General features: G+C 43.1%; 1 protein-coding gene across 1 annotated transcript in view; it reads right to left on the reverse strand.

Moving 5' to 3' along the window:
* The window catches only part of LOC121193105 (vertebrate ancient opsin-like), a 54,417-nt gene extending 44,771 nt beyond the window's left edge, over positions 1-9,646 (reverse strand). The window contains exons 1-2 of the mRNA XM_041055239.1: positions 9,274-9,646; positions 1,012-1,340 (exon numbers count right to left, since the gene is read on the reverse strand). Of these exons, the coding sequence (XP_040911173.1) occupies positions 1,012-1,340; positions 9,274-9,646 (702 nt within the window). The remainder of the gene's footprint in view (positions 1-1,011; positions 1,341-9,273) is intronic.
* Positions 9,647-13,023: the final 3,377 nt, after the last annotated feature.

Genomic DNA, 13,023 nt, shown 5'->3' on the forward strand with positions numbered 1-13,023 from the left:
AAGGGCCGTGTGGCTGCAGGTTTTTGTTCCAACCAATCAAGAGCACAGAGTTTGACCAATCAGCTGTCTGAAGACTGAGATCAGTTGATTAAATGAGTCTAGGTCATAAGTCTGGTGTGCTGCTGCTTGGTTGGAACAAAAACCTGCAGCCACATGGCCCTTTGTGGAACAGTTTGGACACCACTGATCTAATCTAAAGCCTCTCACCCAGAATGTCCCATTCTGACCCTGCCCCTGTGCATGCATTATGGAATTCAGTTGGTTAGCTGCTCTAATAAGCTTTATTAAATTGTCTTATAAAGTTCTGATTAAATAAGCTTTCTTGTGTATTTTCAAAGGAGAAGAAATACAGATGAGTGGGTAAACAGCAGGCATTTAGTTGGTGGGGGGGACCGCGATGCATCTCTGTCCTTTCGCTTTTACGTCCAGGCGGGGTTAGCCCAACTCTTATCACAGCTCTCCTCTCTTTCAGTAATGACTACACTGCAACCTGAGCTTATCTACACACTTGATGGCTGACAAAAGTAGCGTGACTACACTGTTTTGTGGCTGCAGTAAAGTGCTGGTACTTCTGTCACACACCGGTAGAGACTCACCTACTATAACAAATCTGCTAAGTTTCATTGAGTCACATTTACACAGTTAGGTTGTTGTTACGTTGCTGGATGAAGCACCAGAGACAGGTGAAATGTTGAGGACTTAATTTAGCAACTGATAAAAAAAATATACTTATAACTGTTAGTGAAGATGAGCAGCCTGCTGTATTTCATCAGGTAGTGTCTGGGGACTTTATTTACCTCAACTGCAGACAGTAAAGGGCCTTTATTTCTCATTCCCTCTGTTTAACGTGTTGCTATGACACTACTCCATTATAAACCAGTATAATTGGTCATATTTTAGTAAGAAGCCTTGTTTTTATATGCTGTTGTCTGCCTTGTTAAAGTTACTGTATTATGCATTAACACAAGATCAGCACTTCCTGTAACCGGACAACAAAGCGAAGTGACCCACCTGTCTGATGGCGCACAGCAGCTTCCCATAACAGAACACGATCACCAGGAACGGCACGATGAGGCAGAAGACAAACAGGCAGATGATGTAAGAGATGTTATTCGTTGTCTTGGCCGTCCAGTCGACAGAGCAGGTGGTCCCGGGACCTTCAGGGCCGTAGTGGCTCCAACCCAAGAGCGGTGGCAAGGTCCAGATGAGGGAGTAGACCCAGGACAGGGCGATGCCCATGGAGATTTTACGGTAGTTGGAGGGGTCTGCCTCAGTGGGAGCCATCATGGTGCTGTAGCGCTCATAGGAGAGGACAGCCAGGGAGATGAGGGACACGATGCCTACGGCAGGAAAGACGGGACACACACACACACACATCCATAGGTAACCACTACAAACCCAGCATGTAGAGACAGTATTAACAGTTTATAGGAGTGATATATAGTACATGAGCCAGATATAACACTGTAAAAAAATCAAGTGCAGGTATGTTCTCCGTTTTTATACTGTGACCACTGTACATCACATTTAATGAAGCCATCAAATAGAGACAAAATGCGCTCTCTGTCTAAATGTTTATCTACTCTGGTGAGGAAAACATGCACAGTCACTGTGATATAAAGCTTCACAGCTCTCTCTGAAATCAAAAGTGGGGCTAAAATGAGCTTCATGGTTTACGGCTTCAAAGATAGGACGAGTTACGATTGGAAAAAAAAAAAAATGTGCCCCTGTGAAATGTGCAGCATAATAAAACTATAGCAAACGTGGTGGTGGAATATCTAATATATCAGTTCAGATGCCAGGGCCTGCAGCAGATGCACGCTGCTGTAAATCATAAACAGCAGCACTACCTGTAGTGCCTCTGCTTGACAGAAAGCAATGCAGTGAAATACAACACAAAGGATTTGGAGAGGCTTTCTCAGCTTCCTGTAAATGCTCAATGAACACACACTCGCCCTATCTCAATATCTCAGTGTTTTCCTTTCTCAGTATTTCAGAGGTGGGGGAGCAGGAGCCTGGAGCTCACACTTCACACTGACCCCTCAGCCTTTTTATCCTGTTTGCTATTTGTTTTGAAGCCATTATGATCCACAAGGCCGTGCTTCATGGCCATTGATTTTCAGTGGCAGTGAAGTGGACCTAAACTGGATGCTCCTTTAGGAAGGCGGTCCAGGCCTTTCTTTAAGGTGCCAAAAGTGCTACTCGGCACAATGAATAAATGAAGGTAAAAATGAGGAAGGGAGGGGGAAAGTTAGAAAAGTGAGGCAGTAGAACAAGACTGAAACAGATTTTATCTCTGAGAATGTTTTTGAATCTTTTTATTTTTGAATGTTTTGCACTGTGCACTGACCACACTGCATGAACCAGTGCCTGAGAGTCTTTCTGATTCTGATTCTGATTTCTGATACGCAGATATTGCAGTCATGTTTCTCTTTCTGCACAGACTGCTTCGTTCCAGGCTTTTATTAGCTCTGTTACTGCAATATTACAAGTCAACACACTTTTGCAACAACCCACTTGTGTTTCCGTTTGATGTGGGTCGACTGACTCATAGCAACCAACCACAAACATATTTTCTATGTATTTGGTCAAAGGATGCTTTTATCTCAACTCATCGCTGTTCTCTCTCATCTGGCTTGACATTTTTCCTCTTCTATTCTCCGTCCCCACTCTGAAGTTTAACATGAAACAGAAGAAGAACTGTCTTCTCTCAACAGGTGGACTGTCATCTTTAAGCTAAAACCTTTGTGATTGTGTGTGTAGCTGTGTCATCAGTAAACAATGGAGTAGTGTCATAGCAACAAACTACAAGCTGCTAGAACAAAAGACTTTACTCCAGCATGTTTTAGAGCAGAGGCTGAAAGTTGGACTACAACTCTTTGAAGTTGTGACTATTTCTGATTGGTTGATGAATAATAGTGATGTAAAGTACTGTTTTTTGATTGGCTTGGTGGTCTACCAGTACAACAAACATAGTTCCAGTCAGTGCACATGTACATTACACTACAGGAATCCAGTATGAGTACACTGAATGTTACTTGCTGACAGTTAAGCTAACTTTCACCAGCAAAACGAACCTAATCAAGTGACAACAAACAAACTTTTCTGAAGAAATTTACAAGAAATAGTTTTATGAATTATGACTCTTATCTGTTAACAAAGATTCATATGACTGCAGGACGGGGGGAGAAATATATCAAGAAAGCACTTGACTGTTTCCCATTTAGCATTTCCCTCTGACAGCTAATGCTGTGTTATCTGAACCATGACTGCAAAATCTAAAATCTCTATACCTCACTGGGATCACTTTAATGTGAAGCAGCGTGAGGCCCCGGGGAGTTAGAAGCCTGGCTCTGCTGTGTGAATGCAACCGGTGACAAAAACATTGAATTTGGAAATTACATCGACAAAGAAACTGTATTTAAAGTGGATCTGTCACATCTGACCAATACCTGAAGTGATTAATAAGGTCAATATTGCCACCAATACTGATCCAGTGTATTGGATTAGTGGATCCACAATAGTATGAGCAAGAAAATACTGATAACTAAAATAACAGTCAAAGCAGGCAAAGAACTGAAAGAGACAGATTGATCAATAGATAGATAGATAGATCGATAGATAGATATGAGGGCTTCCATCCCAACCCAGTTCAGCAGGCTGTGGTGTAGAACATCTTTGAGATGGCGGAATGATAATATCTATAACTGTCTACATTGTCCACATCCAGCTTTGAATGAGGAGCTAAATTGAATCTCACTGCCTCAAATTTGCTAAAGCTAATTAGCAGCTCTCCACCATGACTCATGCACAGAGGAATCAAAATTTAATACCGGCAGCTATCATGTTGCTGAAACAACTGACAGCAGTCCTCCGGCCTCGGGCTCGTCAAAACCGTTGTAGCTGATTATGACTTATCTCTTTTAAAAACCAGATTTCGCTACCTGATCCCATCACATGCCCACTGCTCTCTCCCTGGTAGCACAGTATGAGACTGACGAGCAAATCTTTATTCGAGCTGATGTAATGTCATCGTGAAAGACACCCGCACAACTTTGGATATAACTTCACAGCAACTGAAATCAAACATCCCCCTCCTCCATCCATCTTCTAGTCTACAGGCAGGATCAAAGGCAAGCGGCTGAATCTAATATTCCAAAATGAAACATCTTATAATCTGATAATGTCTGAAATCTAGAAAAAGGGAGAATCTTTGTTCTGCTGCCTCTGTGATGCTGCTCCCTCACTGCCTCTGTCTTATTTGTCTGTTAGAGTGTATCTGGCTCGGGATCACCCGTCTGATACTGTATATCCAGGAAAAGACAGTTTGAATGAAAAACACAGGATCGAATAAAGCTGTGTTTGTTCTATAAATCCCATCCCCGTGTCTTTTTCCTCAGTCATCACAGGTGCACAGATAGTACTGTGATGCCACTAAGTCCCAAAAATAAAAGGAGTCTTTCATTAGGTAGCAGACATCTGACGGCTTTGGCAAACAAGTCTAACTGTACCGAGGTGATTATTCACACTAATGCACGACTCAAACGAGACACGTGTCATCCACAAAACATATTTCTACCCCTGCTTTAAGAGACCTTTAATCCACTATTTATTACACCGGCTCATTAGCCAGCTCAGTCTCTGACCTTTATGGCGGAGCAGCATTGTTCTGCTTTCTTTCTCCCTGCTGAGACTTCGTCTTACCATCGTAACAAATTAAAATCACTCAGGCCAGGTGCTGCCTGTGCCTGCGTGATGCACATGTAAATGCATTTCCTCTCTTCTGTACATAGTCAACCATATCTGTGTTCGTTTGTGCGAGTGAGCGTGCATGCTTGCGGGGGAGTGGGGGGCAATCTAACTTCAGTATGCAGCAAGTGGGCCCAGTAGTGCAAGGTTAATCCAGTGACTGTGTGCAGAGATCACTTGAGGCAGAAGGAGGCAGCCAACTGTATGCAGGGACACGCAGACCTGGTGTCAGATAAAGACAGTAAAATAAATAAATAAATAAATAAAAAGATTCTGTCCGGTTCCTCCACAGTGTAATGGAAGACAATAAAAGTTCAGCGAGAGAAGAGAGGGAGGAAAATGCAAAGAGGTGGGCAGGAGAGGTGAAGCAGCTAAATGGGTGCCAGGAGGCTGATGGCAAAAGACAAAGTACAGGGTGTGAGTGTGTAGACCTGAGCACACACACACACTCGCGCGCATGTCTCCACAGATTGTCTTCAGTTTGTGCTCTTGGCATAAAGTCAAAGAGGTGGCTCTTCAGTTGTTCAGTCATTCAAAAATCTGAAGACGTTAGAGGCTAAAAGCAGGAGGCTGCAAGCAAAGAGCAGAAATCAATGTGGAGAGGGAGCAGGAATACGACATCCTAACACCTGACTAACAGCATCTTTTGTCACTGACAGTGATGCCCTCTAATTTGAAGGAACATCGATCATTCCAAAAAAAGCTTTATAGAGATTTGGTGAAGACAGACACAATCCCTTTGTCAAAAGCTGAACCTGGCATTATTCATCTAAACAATCAATTTCACTTTTCCTTTCTCTGACCCTCCTTCACTCTTTCTTTCTCTCTGTTTTTATGAGCCCATTGAGGAATTACTCATCCATAACCAATGGGCGCTCTAATGATGTCTGCAAGCCATTTCTCTCTCTCTCTCTCTCTGAAACACACACACGCACTCTCAGTGTCTGTCTTTCTGCGATGTTTTTGCTTGTAGAATCTAAAGTCCTGTCAGAGAGATTTTAATAAATTGCCTCCTTGTGGATATCAGTGTTACACATCTTCAGATGGCACTTAATCTGGGCATAAAACTCGAGTTATCGAGACAGTGGATACAATCAGAGAACATCTAGATACAGAGCAACATCAGAGGGTCACTTTATTCTCCACAATATGGCTGAAATGAAGTAATCCTGTTTTTAAAATTGCCTACTTATCCCAGAGGAAGTGAAAGTAATGCCGAAGAGTTTTCAATTTAAAAGTTTGGCAGATTACAGAGACTGTCAAGAAAAGGAAAATTCAACTTAGTTAAGTCGGACGCACTGTGCGAAAAATGTGAGAACTAGTTCAAGGAAAGCAACAGGGCGGCCTGGTGACAAAAGCCAGGGAGGGAAAAGCCTGCTGGACTCGTCTGCTGCATGAGTCTTAATCACTGAGCGTAACGTGTAAATCTTTAGTTCCTTCCTCTGCTGCATGGATAGATTTAACAGCCGGGGGCTCGATCGGTCAGGGGGCCCCCAGGGCTTCATCCGCAAATGTCACTGGAAGAGATACAATAACAATCACAAAGAGACACGAAGTGACTACAAAGAGGTGCAAAGCAGCGAAACTAGTACCAAGAGTCGCAGCAGAGACTCAAAGCGACCTTAAAGAAATGCAGAACGACTGCAAAGAATCGATACAGAACTACGAGACATAAATTACTACACAGAGACACAAACCAGTGAGAAAATGACAGAGACACCCAAAACAACTAGAAAGAGACAGAAAACAACTACAACAAGAGCCAACACAACTGACTGCAAAGATCTGTTTAATGTCAGTTGGACTCTCAGTCAGGTGGTTAAGCAGGTGACTCTCCACACAAGGACAAATACCTGAAATCTTTAGTTACAACAGGTATCAGAAGCCCTGATGATTGGCTGGAGAGTTGCTAGGATTATAGGTGATAACCAGTGGCCGATCCAGATTAAACAAGGGTTTAAACATCAGGAGACTGGACATGCTGAAGTGAGAGAATGTGGGAACCTTTTGTGCAAGATTTATGAACCTGTTTATACAAACTTCATCAGAGGGGGAAAAAAAAAAAAAAAAAAAAGAAGTTACTGCCGCTGACTACAGATGTCCAGCTTGTAATGTGCAGTCAATTTTCTGCTGTAAAGGGAGCTGGAGGACTCAGTTTGTGAAACAGCTCTAAATATTTCATCAAATGTTATTATTTAATTTTTTTTTCCAAATCCTATGAAAAGCCATTCACAAAGTTGGCATATTTCCACTCCAGTGGCTAATGAACTTTCAGAATGCATTTTTAGAAGACGTTCAGTGACTATGATTAACTGATATGAGCTGTATTACTGCAAACAAAGCAGCCAAGTAATGAAAACCTGATACATTCTTAAAATGTGACTAAAGGAGTGACAGTTGTCTGTTATAGTATAGGAATGAAACCATGTTCATTGCGGTGAATTTGATATGAGATGCATGTAGGTTGAAGTTTCTGGCATCTGCTTTTAGCCACGTTCCTTCAGGGATGGATTTAGTAAGATGAAGAGCAACTCTGAGGGCTTATGAATCTGACTGCTAACACAAACCACATCTCTTGTCCTGTCCTGTTTTTTCTTCCAAAATTTTGCAACAATTAAGTTTAAGAGCTCGGTGCGAAATCATACACTGTTAAATTTCCTTTTAACAGATGCACTTTGATTGGACAGCGAGAGAGGAGCTGTAAAATATCCAGCACTGCAAATGTTATGACATTGTGTTACTGTCAAAGAACTGAGAAATGAGTGTTTTCAGAACCCAGTATTTCAGACTGCCTGGTCTTCAAAGGTTGTTTGGATGGCTTGGAAAGCTTTTAAAGCAATTAGTGAGACTGATAGCAAGAAAAGCCTGTTCATTAAAGAGTCTTAAATCAGGCCAAAGGGCTGCTGATGACGGAAGCGTTTTTATGTTTAATGAGTCTTCTCTTAAAATTACTATCAAACAAATATCATCCAAATCACTGAAGTTCAGACTGATACAATGCTCCCGAGAAATTAATATTATTCTTTTCTGATAGTTTAATACAAAACTCCTTATTTGCAACTTTTAAACAGCACCTCTGGCCCATCCAGAAATGAACACTAAGCTGTTTTTTTTTTTTTTCTTGCCTTTCCCGCTCAGCATCCCGGCCTGGCCCGGTTCCAGTTGAGTGAGTGAGTGCCTTATTCTCACTTGCATCATTGTACCCCATTTGCATCGATATCAGCACTCCTGAGCAAAGGTAGACCTGCGTCTCCTTTCTCATTACTAATTTCCCCAGGGTGATTTTTATTCCGCAACAAATGCTGCTGATGCATCTGCCATAAGCCTGCTCATGGAGCCGAGACCGTGTCCCCCGCAGCCCGCAGACCTGCACGGGCATCTAAATGAACAATGATGAGGCTACCCTTGCCTTAGGCACAGCCACTCAACTATACGGTAACAAGCTTTTAGCACCCACTTAACAGTAGGCTGCACACCGCTTTATATACGATACTTGCAGCTATCAACCGAATCACCGGCTCCACAGCGGCCGGTGTGACACGTTTTCAGAGTTCGTGATGATATTTGAAGAAATTACTAAGCGTCTGCGAGGCGAACGCAAAGCAAACCATATGCTTCTCTAAAAACCCAGAGCGGTCCGCTGCCACGAAAAGTGCATGCACATGCAGCTTTAGGAAGTGATTCATCAGTGTGTCATGCAGCTCCAGCCGGAGATTATGACTAGTAACCAGCACCATGAAGAGATACACTAAACTGGTTTTTAAAACTCATCAACTGGAAGAAAAAAAAAAAAAGAAAAAAAAAAACCCCTGCGCATGTTCCTCCTTCTCCAGGATCGTGATAGAGGATGTGCACCCTGGTCTATGATCCGCAACATCACAGCACCGCTCCTGACTCGCGAATTTGAATTGTCTTGTACCTTTTCGCCTGCAATAAGAGCAAATAAGATGATGTGCACTTTAACCGAGACCTTAGCGCTCTCTGTTAAGGCTGCAGGCTGCAGGGGGATCACACCCAAAATGTAGAGAAAAAAAAGAAAGAAAGAGAGAAAGAAAAGACATTGTTCAAGTCTGTGGAGACATACAGACCAGATCAACTGGCCGAGCGGTGTACGGTTTTATGTTTATCCAATTTGGCGCATAAGCAGTTATCGTTTTCTCCTCATTCAATTCATGCGGGCTACGGCGGATTTTCAGGCTTTTCTATCAAAGTTTGATATGACCACAAAGACGCACCGTGCACGTCTCAACGCACCCTATAAAAAAATAAAATAAAACATTGCTCTCGTGTTTCAGAATTCCCTGTTTCGACCACAGAAATGAAGCTTAACTTCGTCTAATCTCAGAAGCGCAGTGCTCTGGGAAGGATCCAGACATGCAGCGCACCGTCACTCACACCCACATCAGAAATAGAGAAAAAACAAAAAAAAAAAACAAACATACAGTAGCATACAGACGTGCAACAAACACACAATCAAAGCGTCCAAATGAACACTGTCTCACACATTTTCGCATTCCTACTCACCAAAGAGGGAGTTGGCGAAGCCGTACCACACGCATCCCCCGTCTCCTATGAGCCACCGTCCTTGCGTGCTGGCCGCGAAGCTGAACGGAGTCCCCAGTACGCACACCAGCAGGTCGCTGATGGAAATGTTAATCAGGAGCAGGTTGATGGGCGAGCGCAGCATCTTGTAGCGGCAGAAGAGCACCAGCACCAGCAGGTTGTTCAAAAGTCCGAAAGTGCCGATGAAGCCCAGGCACACAGCCACGACCAGGTTCCCTGTCGGGGTAAGGGTGTTCCGGTATGAGCCGCCCCCCAGGTGCCCTTCCCCGGCTCCGGCACACAGAGCGCTGTTGACCCCCGCGCAGCCGCTCAGGCTCACATTGGACACGATCATCGCAGTCCGGTGTCACGGCGGTGGCACACTGGGCGGCCACGGTGCACTGAACAGCAGCTAATATGTCGTTGGCATTTGTTTTTTTTTTGTTTTTTTTTTTTTTGGTTTGTGTGTGTATGTGTGTGTGTGTGTGTGTGTGTGTGTGGAGCTGGGGTTAAATAAGAAAGAAAGAAAAAGAAAAAAAGACAAGCTGCCGCTTCAAGCCTGCAACAACACTTGTTGCTTTAAAAGAAATAAGCTGCCAAATAGAAAAATTAGAGCCAAAAAGAAATGTGGGATAATAAAATAGTTTGTTTGTTGTGGATGGCAAAACTTTGTGTCTCAGTTCAGAGGGGGGAGGGGGTGTTTGAAAATTAAAAAATAAATAAAAATAAAAAGTTTGGTTAAGCTTTGCTCCACCATGTGGCAGCCTGTAATGCACACTGTCAGTCTTTGCAGATTCGCTCCTGTCTCCATACAGACACCTTCCCTCTCTGTCCGGATTTAAATCACCGTTGCCCGCTCTCCTGCATCTGACGTCTGTGCAGGGGGAGGGGAGGGAGGGGTGAGTGGGGTGAGTGGGGCGGGGGGGAGAAAAGCGCATGGAAATCCAGCTCTAGACCAATCAGACCATCATCATGTGGCTCCTCAAACGCAGTACTGCGCTAAAGCCAGCCCGATGTGCTCAGGCTGGCTCGAGTAAACACGGAGGGGGGGAAAAAAGTCCACCTTAGAGTTTCAGGAGCTGGTCCCTGTCTTTCTCCAGGGGTCTGGTCCTGAAAACAGGTTTAACTAACTCTGAGTCTAAACCTGAACTCTGAGGAACAGCTGATCTGAGTTGGTTCAGTCTGCTCCTGTGTGTGTGTGTGTGTGTGTGTGTGTGTGTTTACACTCAGTTAAGCGCGTGCGCCACGATAGTAACCAAGCCGTCGTCAGTGGGATCCGATACTACGATTCACTATGGCAACCGGCGCGGAAAAAAAAGTGGTCCAACTTCACCACACAGGACCCAGAAGTTGAATACGTGCTCATGAAGAGTGTGAGCAACGCAATAAGGGAGAATTACTGCCCGAGTCAGTAGTCTATTCATTTAACATTCAGCCACAATTTATTCTTATATTAAAGGTGAAAAAGTGGATGAATGTCACTGAATAAGATTTTATTTTCATGTAGGTGCAGTCCCGTGGGCACAAAGAGAACTTGGAAGCAGCTGAAAAGGAAATATAAAAGCATAGTTCATAAATGTCCTCTCATCCAATATCCTGCTTAGTGGATTAAGATTTGAGTTCTGTTCAGCTAACAATAAGAAGGCAGAGGCCGCCGCCACCGCCACCGCCACCGCCTCTGACAGAGGCAAAAGAGCCCTGAGCCATAACACTGGGAAACCGGTGACTGAAGGCAACCCTGTGGGCAGTTCATCTGAGCCAATCAGGACACATCCTACATAAGATGGAAGTGTGTGTGTGTGTATTCTCTGTACAGTATATACTTTTTAGGCTTTTTCATTTCTTCTAGCAATCACTAGTGGTGTTATCTTCCTTGTTGAGCCTCTTGTCAGAGTGGCAGAGAGGCTTACACAGGTATGCATCTTAATATTGTGAATAATAGCTGTAGATAGTTCTCTCCACATTTCATTCCTTTTACATTCTTGTGTGGAAGTTTTGAGTTTGAAATGTAATGCAGAAGTGATGAGAACAAATAATGAATCGTAACAGAGCACGACTCATTACCAGGAGGAGGGTCCATCAACCTTCCACAGTTCAGATTAACATAAAGTGAGACGTTCAGTTAATGCCAGGTTAATTCTGCAGGTGGAACTGTGGAATTTATCCTAATGTTTTTCCAAGTTACCAGTAAAAAGGAGTTGTACAGAATAAATCTCATCACGAAAATGGCAAAAAAAAAGAAAGGCTGATCTTGAAGCTGATTTACTGGAACATCCGTTAGAGGTGGATGCACGGTCACAGGTGAATTACATTTGATTGTTGGAACAATATAAAAATGCTAATTGTTTTAATTACAATTCTAGGAAATAGAGAAGACCAAATGAAATGTGAATGATTTGTCTGTATTTGTCTGCTGCCCTTGCTTGACTATAGTGATTATGCAGCAAATGCCCAGTGCTTTCATTGGCTGGACACTGTGGCTGTAAAGCTCTCACTCACCAGTTCACCCGGTCTGCCAGAGTTCAGTGGCCTGTTTTCGGCCTGGCTCAGACTCACTCATCAGTACATATTTATTTATAAATCCAGTATAAATGAATGATCCAACACTAGAATTGGTACAAAGTGTCTGTGTGGACTGGCAAAGTAGGTTGGAAAGGTATTATTATCTTTGTTATTTATTCATTCATTCATTTATTTATTTAAGAGTAGAAGAATCCTTGATCATCCAGCTATGTTTTTAGACACAGGAAATTTGACCTCTGCATTTATTAGTTAACACACACACTAGGACCAGTGAGCATTCAACACACAAATACACTAGGACCAGTGAGCACACACACCCCAAGCAGGGGGCAGCCATGCTGCAGCACCCAGGAAGCAGTTCAGGGGTTAGGTGCCTTGCCCAAAGAAACTTCAGCAGTGTTCATTCACTCCGCCCACACGTTTATGTCCCAGGCCCAACCATACTGTTGGATGATGTATGTATTGTGGTGTGTTGTATTGCAGAAGTGAGACACAAATATTGCTTAGTACACATCTTCATTGAGTATCTATCTATCTATCTATCTATCTATCTATCTATCTATCTATCTATCTATCTATCTACCTACCTATCTACCTATCTATTAATCTAATCTATTTATTAGTGATATAGATATAGACAGATACAGACATCACCTCTGTTGGTTGCTTCATTTCAACATACATGTCCGTCCATCCTGCATTTCTGTGAGTCTGCTGGCTCTTTGTGGATGAAACTTGGGGTGGTGATGATGGATTGTGACACTGGGGTCAGGCATTGTGAATATAAATCTAATTGGGACAGATTTATACACACAGAGCCAACAGGGTCCCGAGCTTCACGCTCGATATCTCGGACACTGATGATGAACCTCTGGGGAATAATGCGTTTTCACATTGCCGTCCAGTAACCACACAATGAAACTGTGCCACAGCGCCGCCGCCACCGGGCCAACGAGTCCCCCCAAGACTCAAGCAGCAATATCTTACATCAATATATACAAATAAATAAATAAATAAACTCACCTATGGTGACTTGATACAGTCTTGGGGGGACATCATGGTCGCTCTAGTTTAACTCATAAACATCTGCCATTATTTCACCAAATTATTGAAAAGTGTTTAGGTTCTCTGCATTGATAAAATTACATACATATCTTATATATATCAGATATATATCAGATATAACTGATATATATTGACACTTCACTT

The sequence above is a fragment of the Toxotes jaculatrix genome, chromosome 14 (assembly GCF_017976425.1).
Source record: "Toxotes jaculatrix isolate fToxJac2 chromosome 14, fToxJac2.pri, whole genome shotgun sequence".
NCBI lineage: Eukaryota > Metazoa > Chordata > Actinopteri > Toxotidae > Toxotes > Toxotes jaculatrix.